We start from the raw sequence: 16,941 nt of genomic DNA, 5'->3' as shown, positions 1-16,941 counted from the left end.
AAGGTTTTGAATGCAGGTATTTTACTCATAGTGGATTATTGTTCCATCAGTATGGTATTAGTACGTTTACTGCAGTGAGGATCTGAATACTTTTTCATCCACTAATTACTTGTCAGTGATTTAACAGTTAATATACAAACAGTGGTCCCTAATCTTAGCTCCAGATCTTTGAGCAGGTCCAAATTGTTGCTCATATTATATACAACTATATTATATCTCTTCTGTAAACACAACAGTATGATTTAATATGATCACATCATGTTTTAATCAATTAAGATCAAAGTACAGAAAGTAAAAGTACCCGTGCAGTTAAATGTACATTATTTGCCCCTGACCTGCAATCTGAAAATCTCCCACTAGCGTCTGTGTCAGAGTGATATCCGGTCTATCCCAAGACGAGGATTGTAACCAATTAGATGCTCGCGAGCGAGCAGGTAAAAGACTCACGAGCGAGCGGGTTTGACAAAATTTTGCTCTCGCGAGACGAAACTTTGCTCGCGGAGTGATGTAAACGTGCTCGTCAAAGTAAAATACGTGCGCAGCTGTTTGATTTTCGCGCGTGCATGGATCTCATTTGCGCTCTCGGATTTTGACAGTGATTTGCCTTCATACACCTGGTGGCTAAGTTTATTTAGAGGTTGACTCTCTCTGCAGAGTAAACCACTTCTAGTGGGTCATAAGTGATCATTGAGAGACATTATTTTTATATGAGTCCATGCATTGGTTTTTAGGAAAGTCCACCTCATTCCTGTCCACCAGTTTATGGTTGGTGGAGATTCATATAACAGTTCTTGAGGAGTTTTCTCAGTCGTCACTCAACCAGTGAGTGACTCAGCTTTTACAACAGGTGGAATATTTTAACATCAACAACAAATGGAAAATGTGCAGTTTATATCAGGTCCAGTCATGAAGTCATGAAATGAATAAATGTGAATCTTGAAACGCTGCTTTGCATCAGGATTATATCCTGAAACTACTCTTTTGTGACAAGTGTTTAAAAGTTTATCATTAAATATGAGAGAAAGGTATTATACGACAATTTAAACGTTTCATATTAGTTTCATTTGATAACTCTTTTGTCAGCCAGATGTTTAAGCAGTAAAAGAAAACTGAACAGAATTAGTCTTTTGATGGCTTCAAGTTTGTCTATAACTCCTCTCCGGCTCCACTCTGTCCACATATTTCCTTGTTCCCTCCCCTTCAGATCTACAGTTTTAAAGATGGGTGTAACCAACATGGTGGTGCAGCGATAGAGCTGACAGCCTTCATTCACTGAACAAACACATGTTGTTCAGATCAGAAGTCAAAGCAGAGTCACTTCTAGTGAAGTGAAACTCAGACAGTCGTCACTGAGAGGTGAAATGCCGCAGAAAGGAGTTCAGCTGGATCGGGAAGCCTTCTCTTGTTCCATCTGTCTGGATCTACTGAAGGATCCGGTGGCTACTCCCTGTGGACACAGCTACTGCATGAACTGTATTAAAAGCTTCTGGGATGAAGAGGATGTGAAGAAACTCCACAGCTGCCCTCAGTGCAGGCAGACCTTCACACCGAGGCCTCTCCTGCTGAAAAACACCATGTTAGCAGTTTTAGTGGAGGAGCTGAAGAAGACTGGACTCCAAGCTGCTCCTGCTGATCACTGCTATGCTGGACCTGAAGATGTGTCCTGTGATGTCTGCACTGGGAGGAAACGGAAAGCCCTCAAGTCCTGTCTGCAAGGTGTGATCTCTTATGTGAGAAACACCTCCAGCTTCATTATGAATCCCCTGCCTTTGAGAAACACAAGCTGGTGGACCCCTCCAAGAAGCTCCAGGAGAACATCTGCTCTCGTCACGATGAGGTGATGAAGATGTTCTGCTGTACTGATCAGCAGTGTATCTGTTACCTCTGCCCCGTGGATGAACACAAAGGCCACGACACAGTCTCAGCTGCAGCAGAAAGGACTGAGAGGCAGAGAGAGCTGGAGGTGAGTCGACTAAACATCCAGCAGAGAATCCAGGACAGAGAGAAAGACGTGAAGCTGCTTCAGCAGGAGGTGGAGGCCGTCAATCGCTCTGCCGACGAAGCGGTGAAGGACAGCGAGAAGATCTTCACCGAGCTGATCCGTCTCATGGAGAAAAGAAGCTCCGATGTGAAGCAGCAGGTCAGATCCCAGCAGGAAAGGGAAGTGAGTCGAGTCAAAGAGCTTCAGGAGAAGCTGGAGCAGGAGATCTCTGAGCTGAAGAGGAGAGACGCTGAGCTGCAGCAGCTCTCACACACAGAGGATCACAACCAGTTTCTACACAACTACCCCTCACTGCCACCACTCAGAGAAGCTACAGACTCGTCCGCCATCGATATCCGTCCTCTGAGCTACTTTGAGGACGTGACGGCGGCTGTGTTAGAAGTCAGAGATAAACTACAGGACGTTCTGAGAGAGAAGAGGACAAACGTCTCACTGGCAGTGACTGAAGTGGACGTTTTACTGTCACCTTCACAAGCAGAGCCCAAGACCAGAGCTGAGTTCTTAAGATATTCAAGTGGAATCACACTGGATCCAAACACAGCATTCACACATCTGTTATTATCTGAGGGGAAGAGAAAAGCAACAGCTATAAGAGAAAAACAGTCTTATTCTAGTCACCCAGACAGATTCACTTCATGTTTTCAGGTCCTGAGTAGAGAGAGTCTGACTGGATGTTGTTACTGGGAGGTGAAGTGGAGAGGAGAAGGAGTTTATGTAGCAGTCGCATACAAGAATACCAGCAGAACAGGGAGCTCTGAAGAATGTGAATTTGGATTGAATGACACATCTTGGGTGTTACAATGTGTCAAAAACAGTTTTACATTTGTGTACAACAGTATCCAAACTCCCGTCTCTGGTCCTCAGTCCTCCAGAGTAGGAGTGTACCTGGATCACAGAGCAGGTATTCTGTCTTTCTACAGCATCTCTGAAACCATGACTCTCCTCCATAGAGTCCAGACCACATTCACTCAGCCTCTCTATGCTGGACTTGTGATGTATGGCTATGCAAACACTGCTGAGTTCTGTAAACTAAAATAGTCAAAAGTGATTTAAGGAACAGCAAACACATTTTTGTGTTTTGATCCTGAAACTCATTTTGTCTACATCATTGTCGCTTAATTGCTGATTTTTCTTCAGCTGTCAATCAACCATTGTGGGCGGTGCATTGACGTCTTCTCATTGTTGTTGTGTAAATGTTTGAGTGTCTTTAGGTGGAGCTCCTTCCTGTGTCTGTTTAGCCATGGAGGCTATCACTGCTCATGATGATCTTTGCTGACCTGAACTGATATTTCTCTTCATGAAAATGTAAACTGCTCTGAGGTTTAAATGTTTGATAAATATATGTATTGATGTATTTGTTAGTTGTTTCTCTTCCACTGCATGGCTCTTAAAGAGAGAAATCACCAGAGCTTCTTTTATCAAAGATATTCAGTTCTCAGCACTCTTTGTAAAGATTTATTTCGGTGAAATTACGTTTATTTTCTATAACAGATTAAATGTTGTTCTTGTTGTTTTATTAATCGTGATACAAAAGAGGTACTATGATGTATTATATAACTAACTAGAATATTTCGCAAGAATTACCGGTAGTATCGTTGAGGTTCGATTGATATATCGCTTTTCTCTTTTCTGCATTTTAGATTATACTCTTGGATTCAATCTTGTATTTGTGATGGACAGTCCACAAATGGCTCCCGTAATGTCTGTACTGGACATGTACATCTTTGCTTGAGAAGCCTTTGGAAATGATGGGAGCTAAAGCTGAAGTCTCTGTCCTACTGGAGAGCAGTTCATGTTTTCTTCCTTTATAGTTTATGTGTGTGCACTTCACAATAGTTGTGCAGAACAAAATAAACAGAAAGAAAAGGAAAGTCCTCCGTTTTGTGTCCATCGTCCTCCTCAAAGCCTCAAACCGTGACTTCAGACGGCCGCTCTGTAGCGCTGGACACGCCGCTCACTCGTCGCTCCAATAACAGCTGCTAGTAACGACAACAAGGTCAGCAACGCCTGTAATCAGTTGTCCATCTTGAATTAACCTGGTAGTCGATCGATAATCAAGGCTGTTGTTTGTGATTTTCTGGGAAAGGGTCACGTGATAGGGGCGTGACGAATCAGGGAAGGACACGTCGTGACCGCTAAGAACCAATCAAGTAGCGAACACGGGCGTCTACGTCATCGTTTCTAAACGTATGCGTTTACGACCGTCCACACTATGAGGTAACCCCGGAGTTTTCAAACTTAATGCGTCCTCGGGAGCGTTTTCTCACGTATCCGTTTTGTCTGCTCTGAAACTCCGACGTAGTGTGTAAACGTAGCAAAACATATGTTGCCATGGTGATTCGTGGAACTAGAGCTCCATTGATGGCTTTTTTTATTCACCATGCACGAGCTTAACTCAGAGATAACAAACTGTGATCAGAGTTCAGGGTTAGTTAACCTACACGTTACCAACTGAGATTAAAATATACCAGTTGACTGATATAGGTTCTATTTTCAGCAAAGACATTTTGAATTCTTCAGTATTTGCAGTGTTTAAACTATAACACTAACCGCTTCAATCCACAGACAAAAGCACACAAAGCTGCCAACTCTTTATCGGTCTCGCTGGTAACATTGTGATGAGTTGTATTGACAAGATCCTTTGAGATCGGTAAAAATATTTGTAGAGACAATTCAGCAGTGCCTTGTCAGCCTTAAATATGAAAAATAGACAGACACACAATGACAATCATACAGAATAGGAAAAGCCTATAGCCAAATGAATCATACAGTATAATCCTAAACATTTCATCAATAGATATTTCAATAATGAAACCAAAAATACAATTTAGAAATGATGCAAAATTTTGCAAAAAGTCATAGTTCAAGAAGTGATTTAAAAGAAGTGGTAGGTCCACAAAAAGAAGGCGTTGGCAGTGATAAAGGGGAGAGACATCACCTAAACAGGGTAGAGATAATGCAGCAACAGTTGCTGATACATGATTGAAATGAAGCAGAACAGCAGGTGGAATACAAGGCTGCAACAGTCAAATATCAACAAAGACGTATTATCATGTGATAGTATCTTATGATGTGACATCATGCTGCTGTGATGTGAGGACTTTATACTAAGAGGTCACTTTCGGCGACGCAGGGAGATGCGCTGCAGTCTCCTAGCTTTCCCCCTGGCATCAATGGGCCGCATCTCAGTGACCTTTGACCTGACCATCTGGTAGGACCCGGCAGAGTAGATGGGTCTTTTGCAGTATTGGATCAGAGTGCAATCAAGTTGAGGGCCTGCAGAGACAGCAAAATTGAAGTTAGATTCTATGGCAACAGCAGCGTGTTGTGGAAATTTATCATATGGTTCTTTTAGTTATAACGTGTATCGCTTAAACCTGCATATACCAGCCTAACCCTCTTCCCACGAAAAGGCTGGGAAGCTGGCCTTGGTGGGTGCAGCGACCAACAACATCTGCGAGGGGGAGGGTGAAGGGAGAGGAGACGAGATAACGCGCATATACACTCTGTTTTGTTAGACCTCCGAACCATTCGTGGGGAAAGAGCTCTATCCATTCAGCTGACTGTTGATTGAAGTGTCTGTTCATTAAATATGTTTTTAATACTTTAAGAAGTTCCATCGTGATTATTTCTCACAGAGAGATTAAAAACATTTTTTTCCCACCACACAGCGCATCTACATCAGAATCAGAATCAGCTTCATTGGCATTGGACTCCGGTTTACACATTGCCGGTTTACATGCCGGTAGCTCTACAAATGTTGCTACATTTTGTCTTCGTTTTTTTTTTTTTTTTGAAATTCTTGTGCCAGAGTTTGATCACAAATTACAACAGAATAATAACAAAAACAAAACATAGAATAAAAATTGAAACATGAACAATAAAATAACAAATATTAAGTGTAATGTAAGTTAAGTAATACTGACACCAGTGCATAATAGAGACTACAATAGAAAAGTGATATGGAGCATGACTTGAGAGTGATAGTGTCAGTGATATTGAAAAGAAGTATGAAAATATATTGCACATTAAATTGAAATGAAATTATGCACGATGTTGAAAGATGTAATGTTGCACATGATGTGGTTATTATTGTTGTAAGTGTCTAATGACTGAGCTGTCCTTCCTGCAGAAGGGGAGGAGTTATGTAGTTTGATGGCCACAGGTAGAAAAGACTTCCTGTGGCGTTCTGTGGAGCACCTCGGTGGTCTCAGTCTACGCTGGAGGTGCGCTGCCGTGACTTCAGTGGGACGTGCAGGGGATGAGAGGCATTGTCCAGAATATTGAATATTTTCCAGACTCCAGTTCCACTCCCAGGACAGAACCAACGTGGGGACTGAATTAACTGCAGCAAACTTTGAGACAATCACAGCCGACAACCCAGCCAAACCTGCTGGACAAAACGCCACCAAACTGCTCCAGAGAGGAGAGAGAGAAGAGCCGAGATGGAAGCTAAGCTAACCCAGCTGGAACTGAGGCTACTCCACTACACAGCATGCTGCTGGCTGTCTGATGTTCAGTCGCAGGAAAATAGGATGGTTGAAATTAGACTTCAGGCGAACCTAGCAACGGGAGGTCGGTGACTGCTGAGTCCACTTCTTTATGGGAGGACATCAGGACAGAGAGCAGGACTCTGGTGGACCAGATGAAGGACTCTGTGTTCACTTCATGATGCTCGGTGCTCAAACAGTCAAAGTTGATGAACAATGTTTTCCTGATGTAGGCCATATAATGTGGTTGTGGCTGTAATATGCGGTTTACATTCCTTATGATGCAATTTAAAAACATACGTACTACAGGAATGGACTCCTGTTTTGGTTTTGCTTTGTTCAACACTGTGTTGCATAGTGACAATAAATGATCCTTGAAACATTGTAGTCTTTGAGCTGTGTGTCTCTGTGTGCATGTATCACATTTTATTTTAACTGTGAGAACTTCTTGCAATTTGTGCAACTCTCTAAAAATCAACAAAATCTACAAAGTCAGCATTATGCACCATTTAAACACTCGGCATCTTGGATGGTGATTTTGTTAAAGCCATGTAAATGCAACCAAGGAGCATTAGAGAAAGATTATATTTTGACTGTTCATCGGGTATATATATATTTAAACACTTTCTCTATTTTCCGATTAGATTCTCTTTATACATATTCAATGAACATTGTTGGAAGGAGATTCTTTATTGCCAACAGTCCCTGTCGTTGTTGTGCATATTACAATAAGATAAAAATGTAAATATTCAAAATCTGCCTTCCGTAAAAGTAACAACTAACTATATTTGTAAAGAGTACCAGTATCAGTATTCACCACTGAAACGGGCGAGTAACATTTTAAGCGTACCTGAGCACAGTACTACAGTACTACTAAGTTGTATGTACTTAGTTACTTTTATACTGTGTAATTGTTCTCAGTGAGGAAGTTGTCGGGATGCTTACTGTTCTGACGCTGCCGTTGCTGCTTCTGTGTGTGGTCCTCAGGCTTCTTCTTGTCTGTGTTATTTGGGCCTGATCCTGCAGGTCCCCCTGTAATACTGTCTCCTGCCTCCTCTTTGGACTTTTGAACCTCCTGCATCCTGTTCTCCACCTCCACCTCCACCTGTCCCTCCACATCTGTCTTCATCTCCTGTCCTGAATTGGGTCTCTTCAACTGTTTCTCCTCTTCTGTGTTCTCCTCCTGCTGGCCACCCTCCTCTGCCTCCTTCTTGACCTTTTCCTCCAGTTCTACCGGAACACACACACACACACACACACACACACACACACACACACACACACACACACACACACACACACACACACACACACACTCACACACACTCACACACACACACACACACACACACACACACACACACACACAATATTCTCTATAGTGTTGCTTCATTTGACATCACTACACTCAGAAGAAGTTAAATTCTGGTCTTAGTACACTGGACCTGTATTTGTCCCTTTTAATTACACACTACCAATCTATAGTACTGTTGTAATGTTGTAATGTTGTGCTATCATACAACATTATTTCTCGTGACACTGTGGTTAGCTGCAGGTCACATGATGTCTTCTCAGAGCTAACACGCTTGGAGCTGGTCCTCAGATCTCTACTTGAAGTTGTAGATTGGAAGGCGCCATGTGAAGAGTGAGCGATAGTGAGTGGTGAGTGAGGTTTTACCTTTGGTTGCCTGGGCCTTCCATGTCTCCCTGTTGTGATGAATATCTTCGTTCCATGTGATCTTGAAGCTCTTGAAGTCCACCAGGTTCAGAGGGCAGCTGCTCTCTGAACCTGTACTCTTCACACTAGACAGCTTTCCATCACTGCCACTGATACTGTTGCCACTGTGGACAGTGTAGATATGCATGTGCACACACAAACACATTCACACACATCCTTTCAGTCATGTTGGGAGTTATAAAGCTAGTGCCTCTTGTTGGAGTGAGCGACACCTTTCATATCAGATAGATAGATAGATAGACAGTTACTTTATTAATCCCGAAAGGCGACATTTTTTCGCTACAGCAGCATTTATAGCTACAGGTAAAGCAATACAAATAACACAATATATACAATAAATAGAATAATATGAAACTAGAGGTGATTTATTATAAAGTCTTATTGCAGTGGACAGGAATGTTCTCCTGCATCTGTCCTTGTGACAGTGGAGCTGGATGAGTCTGTTTACACTTAAAAGTAATAATAATAACTTGTTAACATGTAAAGATGTGAAAATATAGTTGCTAGCTTGTTTAGATGATGATGCAGCCGTGACATTCGATCAGACGTTGAATTCAGTGATGCTTTTGAATCCCGGCTGCAAACAACAAACCATACAAGTTTAAATGTCAGTTTTTGACCCAACTGTAGTGAATGTAGTAAATTGTTTCATTAAAAAGACTAAATAGTATATATCACCTCAATGTTAATTCTAAATCTAGTTCATGTAAAGAGCCGGTCTTGTTGTTTACTCATCTCGCAGCCCACACTGACATATAGTGTCAAAATTATACTTGGGTATTTGATGAGTTTTTTTGTGTCATAGATCTTTTTATGTTTTTTGACTACGGATTATAAATGTCTGTCAGGAAAAAAGAAACTAGACTACAGACTACATTCATGTTAAAGCAATCCACAAGTATTTTTGACATGTTGCAGCCCATGCAACACCCTATAAACGAATACTACAGTATGAACTATATACTAATCTTCTGGCAGTAAGAATGTTAAAGGTGTTAGTCCCACCCTAAACAGGTACATCTGTATGCTCACTCACAGTCCAGCCCAGAGAGGTGATATCACCTGTGTGGGTGGACTCTGGGTGAGCAGGACCTTTAATAACTGTAAGTGCAGCCCGTCTTGACCATGCAGGAGAATATTGATATTGTTATTAGAGTGGCGGGGCATGTTAATATGAAACCACATATTTAGATGGTATGACACTGTGTATAATCAATAACACACTTCCATAACATTGTGATTGAGTTTCATCAGAGAAAGATGTACGCTATACGTGTCAGGAGGTATTTTCTACACTACAGGATAATGTCAGTATCAGCTAACAACATAAGTGTCTCAGGACTGTCATGCAGAACATGAGGGTCTTTTGTGTGTCACCTAGAGCGTCTGAAGCCAGCCGATCCAGAGCAAGATGCCTCCTCAATAAGCGGTGTCATAATCTTCTCGATCATTTCCGTCAACACTGTAAATGTCGGCTCCACGATGAAGTCAATGAATCCTGCAGGAAAAGGTAGACATGCCCAATTCAAATTCACTTTACCTTCTGCTTGTTGAGATGAGGGCAAAGATGAGGGCAAAACCACCTGAGTTAGGGTCAGATGGTTCATATGTATCATACAATCAATATAAGAATATTTTATACAGTGTAGTTCGGAGGCAAATATGGGCACAATTAAAGGAGAGAATTTCAATGAGCCTGAGACCTATCCGAGCCCAGTCTATCAAAAAAGAAAAAAATGGCCCAAGCCCGACCCCAATCAACTCAGTGTTGGGTCCCGGTTGGCTTGCAGACCTCTTTTCTAAACAGTGTGACCAACTTGCCGGATTTCTCGCTGAATTTAGCAACTTTTCAGACCCTCGAGTAACATTGACACTGTGGCTCTGAAACTTACTCTGGATCGGAACTTTTCCAACTGCAAGAAAATGGTGCACTGTATTATAAGTATAGTATATTGCTTTCATGACAATCAAAAGTTTTGTGGAGGATTTTTTCTTTTGAATCTAATTCAGTGAATTTGGAAAGTGGAAAAGAGGCACTTTTTCATTTCATTTAGGAGAAAACCCAAAATGAATGCCTTTCCTACAATCAATCAAACTGTTAAGATCTATTTTTATAGCACCATTCACAAAACTCTATTGTCACAGAACACTTCACAGATTACAAACAAAGAAACCGACATTTTGCCCGACATACAATACTTAATGTAAACAAATATACGGTACAAACAGTGGCGGCAGGTCAATAGAGGGCCATGGGGCATGGCCCCACCATCAGCCACACAAAAAAATAATAAAATAATAAAATGATAATAATCATAAATTATACAAATTGTCAATGTTTGTGTTTTTGAACTATGGAATGTACCCAGTAATGTGTGTAAAATATGATATCTGCGCAAAATATATGCTTTTCCTGCTCGTGCTCTCCCCCTGTGTGCTCTCTGCTCGTGCTCTCTGTCTGTGTGCACGACACTCTGAGAACGCGCAGCTTGGGGGGCCTGATCGTTTTGGCCCAAAAGAGGCGGGTCTATGAAGCAGTTTAGCCAATTGCTGATTCAAGATATAAATGAGTGACATACAATTTAGCCAATCAGCGCCCTCAAATAGATTCAGCTTGGGGCCAGAACGATCAGGCCCCCCTCGCTGCGCGTTCTCGTCAGGAGAAGTCTCTACAGGCGCCCGCGCCAGCGCGAGCACTACTCCTCCAAGACCCGTTTGAGAGGAGAACTTTGAGGAGATTCTGCAGCCAAAGAGCTGATATCAGATCAGCCTGACCTCACAATCAGACAGCAGACTCGCGGGAAAGGGAAGCAGTACATGCGAAGCTTCTGTACTAGCTGAACACCAGACAGGTTTGGCTAGCTGGATGACATCATGCTAATAATTTATTTAGCTTTTTAAAACAACAGGGACAGATCCAGCACGGACAGTTACAGGAGTGAGGGATGAGGAGGTAAGGAAACATGAGAACACCAGGGTAGGGAGTGAGGCATGAGGAGGTAAGGAAACATGAGAACACCAGGGTAGGGAGTGAGGCATGAGGAGGTAAGGAAACATGAGAACACCAGGGTAGGGAGTGAGGCATGAGGAGGTAAGGAAACATGAGAACACCAGGGTAGGGAGTGAGGGATGAGGAGGTAAGGAAACATGAGAACACCAGGACACACATGAGAACTCTGTCAAGCTACAGATTAGACAAAGTGAACATCTTTTCTTCTACATAGTTGTCCTCAGTCTCATCTGCTTAACTTGGTCATGGAGGCATCAACATGTAATCGAGATGTTAAATTAACAGTGAAAACTCATCATAGCTTAATTTAACATCAGTATTCATAATTACACTTCATGTTTACTTCTCCTGATCTTTACCTCCTATAACAAGGTCCATAGGACATCTCAATAAATAAACATGTTATATTATATTATATTATATAAGTGTTATTTACTGATTGTTTTCGTGTTGGAATACATGTTAAATATTTAACTGCCAAGTAATAATGCATGTTTACTTACATTTTTTAGCATTAAATCATACTGGGATGTTTGCTGAAATTGATAGGATGGCCCTACCTAGAACATTTTCCACCAGCCACCACTGGGTACAGATGAAGTCATCTGGCAACTTTTTGGAGCTACTGCTAGCTACTTCCATTGGAATAAAGTTGGCAACATTGCTTCAAAACCAAAAACTTCAAACCACACATGTTCCAGAAGGAATCTAGTATAAACATCAGCAGAGGTACATGAGGACTTTTCTGGTTTTTTTTTTGCACCTGTCAACAGAAAAAGTACTGTGCTTTGCTCGAGACATGTTACCAGGTCGCCGACATTAAGGACATCCCTTTGGTGGACAGTTTGTTGTTTGGTTTGGTGGGTGACTCCTAAATGACACTCAGGAAACTGCTCCAGGGATGTGCTGGATGTGAGCTGGCCTCTGCAGCGTTACGGTCCATGCTGGTGCAGCTGCCTTACCAGGTGACAAAACAACATGTCAGGAAGCTCTCTGTCGTGCCCCAGGAGAAGTCCCTGAACATTTGGGGCCTCAGGCCAAATGAATGGGGGGTCAGTCCCACCCCTATTTCTTGTAATCCACAATGACCTCTTGGTCTTGGCGACATTCAGGGAGAAGTGGTTGTCCTGGTATCACTGGTCGCACCACCATTGGGATCACCACAGGTAGCTCAGATTAAATGAAGGCTTGTTTTTCACTGAGGTGCTTGTCTGTTAAAAACCTGCCTTTTCCTTCCTCCACTCAGCAATCAGATCCAGATCTACTAATCCCTGGATTGATGTCGAAGCCCTGAGCAGTTTCTACCTCTCTTCCTCACCTCAGGTGACAGACTAATCTTTAGTTTCACCAGTTTGTTCGTCCACTATATAAACATAACAACTTACCAGAGCTCAAATGAATGAATACACACCAGGTTTTGTTTGCATGATTGTTATGGTCATGACCCCCAATCCACAAAACGGAACAAAATGCCGGATCAAATCTCGAGACACAGTAAAACAACGGTTTTCATAACAGAGAAGATAGTCCGCTGGACAGGACTGTTCGTGAAAATACTAAAGAACAAAGACAATGACCCCTGACAACTACGTATGAATTAACTGGGTTTGTGGTGTCCTTTGTAGACCTTACCAATCTGAGACTGTGCCACCATGGTGGATTTGCGGTCACAGAGAGGGGAGAAAGGTAGACCCAGCTCTGCTTCTTTATCACCCTGAAAACAAATGCAGCATCACAAGGTACTGTCAGCACAGGGACACTCAGGGACACTTGGGCAGGCTCACTTACACATAATTTCATCATCTTCGTTTACTTATTCAACCATCTTATATTATTATGTCATTTGTAAATATAATGTTGAGTTGCATTTGAACAGCAGAATAAGACTTGATAAGATAACGTCTTCTATGTATAGAAGCCTGTCATTGTGGATTTCGGGCCGTGACTCATGGGCAGAGCCAAAGGTTTGATGCCACCCACGTTTATTTCTGAGGTTGACGTAGAGCTGAAGAAATGGAAACTAAAGTAAATGTTCCATAAAATGGAAGTTACATCTTCAAAAATCGTAATGAAATGCTGACTATTGCAGACTAAGTGACCATGTGAGACCGGCATGCATAGCTCACTTTGTAATAGCTTGGACCAGTGCAGTAGTATAGTATGTTTTAAAAAACAACTCCTGCACCGATAATCTGACCAGACATTAGTACCAGCCTCATTTTGTACATCAGCTAATTGGTGGCTGATGAAATCTTATCTGGACAAATGTGGCTGCTTGAGCAGTGAACCTAGACAAATATTTATCTGATCGATTTGACCTTTGATTTTCTGTGTTGCTTCAATGTAGGCCTTTTTCTCTTTATTTATTCCGACTCTGAACATGTATTGTTGATTCACACGGCCATCTCAGCCCCTCCCTACAGGCCTCCCTCCAAAGACACTCCCCCAAAACACAACAACGAGCACTGCCTACCTGCTACTGGAGGACGAGTCCATGAGAAAGTGCTCGGCAGAGGAGCGCAGCGCTTTGTTGCAATTGCAGACCACGTCCAACTACCTCATGCCTCATTTACAATCAAAAAAACTCTGAACATTATCATAATGAATGTAAACAATTAACATGGCTATTGTTACCATCATATCTTAAGGAGCTTATTGTACTTGAGAGCTGATCTCCCACAATGCAGGGTCACTTGTGGTTTCTCAAAAAGTAGAACAGGAGTCAGAACCTTCAGTTATCAAGCTCCTCTTCTGTGGAACCAGCTTCCAGTTTCAGTCCAGGGGACAGACACACTCACCACATATAAGAGTAGGCTTATTGACAAGGCTTATAGTTAGCGTCTCTTTGAGTCTATGGGTGCAAAATACACAGAGTATATACAATTATAGAATTAAATGTCGGTTGTTTATTTTATACGTTTTTAATTATCATGCATTTTTATGTCTACGCATATTTCTTTGGACTTATAGAGACACCTTAGTGTGTTATTATGGAGAGTCCCAAAATAGCAACAGTAATTACACATCGATTTTCGAATCACTGTTCTCGCTGAACACAAATATGAGTAGCTTGTATCAATGTTTGAGATGTATAGCACAAAACAAACACCCGACGAATGTTGTAGCAAATATGTTAATATACTCTCGTTGTGCGGTTACTATATATTATATTACTGAAGATCTACCAAAATGCAAAAACTAGAAAGGAAAGACTGGGAGAGCTGCTCAATGTGGGCGGAGTCGAGCTACGCGGAGACTGCAAATCAGGCCAGTTTTGCCTATGAAATACATATTGATGATGTCTGATGTCAGAAACATTTTATTAACACCCAGAGCACTCATCTGGTTGTGGTATAAATTATTCCCCCCCCCTTTTAATGTAGGCCTAATCCTTGTTGCAGAGCAAATTATCATATATCACAAATTAAAGCCAGCTCATCGATTAAAAGTCAGCCAGTGTTGTGATAATAGGAAGCCTGAGTAACGTTGAAACACAGTTTGCTTGCTAACCCACGAATATTGCTTCATTGATAGTAACGCAAGAAGTAGGTGGCATGTTTTTAGGGCGTTACCTGTCTGAAGAACTCCTCCAGAAGGGATGTAGTCCAGCGATGATGGAGGTCCCAGTGTTTGGCAGGGTGGCTGATGTCAGCAGTGTGCAGCAGCAGGGATAAGGCCTTTGGTTTGTCAATCCTGCAAGTACAGTCCAGTCAGTCAAGGACACAACATGCTGCTGTGCAACTGCTAAACAGAAGTACTTGCTTGAGTGGCTCATGTACATTATGGAAATATTCTTGTGTTGTTATATTAACAGTGACTGTAACTCGAAAGACCTTTATTTGTTTGAGATAATATTCCGCAAGTTTGTTCATGATATATCTGACATTTAATAAACAGCACTGTGGTACCGGTAAGAACAGACAACGTGTACCTGCGTGTATTTGAGCGGATGTATGTTTCTTGTTTTGTACCTAGGTGTGCAACTACTGCTCAATTCATCTATTTTTTCAAAGTCCTGACATTGTTAAGTGCACTAAAAAGCAGGCATTATATGGCGCTCAAGCAGCTAGTGCCTGTGTAAATGGACTGTACTTGTATAGCGCATTTCTAGTCTTCCGAACACAACATGTCATCAGTCAGCCATTCATATACCTGCCCATCAGAACTCGAACATTCATACACACCGCAGGCACAGCTACGGGAGCAATTAAGTTCAGACACTTAACCCCCAAGGACTCTACCACTACACCACAGTCGCCCGTGGTAGACCCTTTTACTGCTGGGTGGTCAAATCCAACCTGTGGCTCTTTACTGCATGTTGTCTCCCCTTCCTATCCATCCCTCTGCCCTTTACGTTCAAGAATAGTCTTAGAAATGTTAGCATTTCTATCTTCACATTTGGCTGATTCAATACTGTGTACAACATGGGAAAAAAAGAAGCATATGACGTTGGACTACCTAAACAGTGTTTCTTTTTACAGTGTATTAAGCCTGTACTGAATGGATCCAGGCTTCGAAACTTCATTCATAACATTGACATTCATATTCTTATAATTCATGATTTACAGAAACTTTGCATGCAATAGACTACATTCAATCTCTCTCACACACACACACGGCGCTCCTCGTCTCTGCAATTTCCTCAGTGCAAATGTCACTCCTAAAGATGAACGTTTGGATTTATTACAGAATATACAGATTTGCATTTCCATTAGGCTCCCAGGGAAGTTCAGCTCTCAGTACTTTTGAAGTTTCTTACTGAAAATCTGTGGTTTAAACTTTAGTTTCTGCAGTGGCGGGCCGTGTGTTTTATACCTGGGCCTTCAGTGCCTCATTATGATGCCAGCATGGCGGGATGCTTCGTCATTAACGGACAATGCATGTACTCAAAATCAATATAATTAACACAATGACAATAACCAGTCACATGTATATGACAACAAAGCAGGTAGAATAACATAAAACCCAAATAACACGATTCAACAGGCCTCTGCACAATCCAGCAAAGCTGCGGCGCTAAAACACGCATTCCACCGCTCACTCAAGAGCACCATTTAAATATTGTTCACATCAGAGGGAACAATATTAACCATATCATACAAATGTCACGATAGAAACATAAACACAGTAGTAACGCTACTGCAGATGTAAAAACACAAAAGCAGTTCACTTACCAAAGCTGCTGTTCACTATTTAAAGACAAAGTCCATCCTCCTTTCTTTGTTTACAAAGGGTTCAATGACACGGTTGTACAGTACATGGGTTCAGTTCCAGTAAGAGGTCCTCGATTCATGGCCATGCCAGTGATGACAGTCGAGCCTCCCCAGTTGTATTTCTTGAATACGTTTTAATGCATTTGAGGGCTCAAAATGTCCGCTCGACAGAGGCAGCAGATATTGGGATTGTCACCGCCCAACATGGCAAAACGCTAAAAATGTAATGTCACGTAAAAACTTCTTACATATCTTTAAACTTTAACTCTTACTAATACAAGTTTCTTTTTTTTAACCTAGAGACACAGAGGTGAAATCTGATTGGATAAAAGCTCTACTTGCTGCACTGGAAGCAGAGCAACTGAGGAAGACAGTAGCTGTGCAATAAGATAATAAGCTAATGGGAAAATATGCATGTATTTATTTACAATACATGTATATTTATGAAATAATTTAATTATAAAATAGCTGTAACTTTGTGATTCTGT

General features: G+C 41.7%; 1 protein-coding gene and 1 pseudogene across 2 annotated transcripts in view; one reads left to right on the top strand and one right to left on the bottom strand.

Annotated features, from left to right (window-relative positions):
- Positions 1-227: 227 nt before the first annotated feature.
- Positions 228-3,040, top strand: LOC306794282 (tripartite motif-containing protein 16-like; annotated as a pseudogene). The gene has a single exon. The product of its transcript is annotated as a tripartite motif-containing protein 16-like (transcript).
- A 1,368-nt stretch (positions 3,041-4,408) lies between these two features.
- Positions 4,409-16,941, bottom strand: part of LOC306793999 (dual specificity calcium/calmodulin-dependent 3',5'-cyclic nucleotide phosphodiesterase 1A-like) — a 48,267-nt gene continuing 35,734 nt past the window's right edge. The window contains exons 12-17 of the mRNA XM_079291845.1: positions 14,813-14,933; positions 12,873-12,954; positions 9,608-9,728; positions 8,171-8,334; positions 7,438-7,722; positions 4,409-5,278 (exon numbers count right to left, since the gene is read on the bottom strand). Coding sequence (XP_079147971.1) covers positions 5,118-5,278; positions 7,438-7,722; positions 8,171-8,334; positions 9,608-9,728; positions 12,873-12,954; positions 14,813-14,933 — 934 coding nt within the window. The 3' untranslated portion in view covers positions 4,409-5,117. The remainder of the gene's footprint in view (positions 5,279-7,437; positions 7,723-8,170; positions 8,335-9,607; positions 9,729-12,872; positions 12,955-14,812; positions 14,934-16,941) is intronic.

Source organism: Melanostigma gelatinosum, assembly GCF_949748355.1.
Source record: "Melanostigma gelatinosum genome assembly, chromosome: 20".
NCBI lineage: Eukaryota > Metazoa > Chordata > Actinopteri > Perciformes > Zoarcidae > Melanostigma > Melanostigma gelatinosum.
This window is presented reverse-complemented; position numbering and strand designations above follow the sequence as displayed.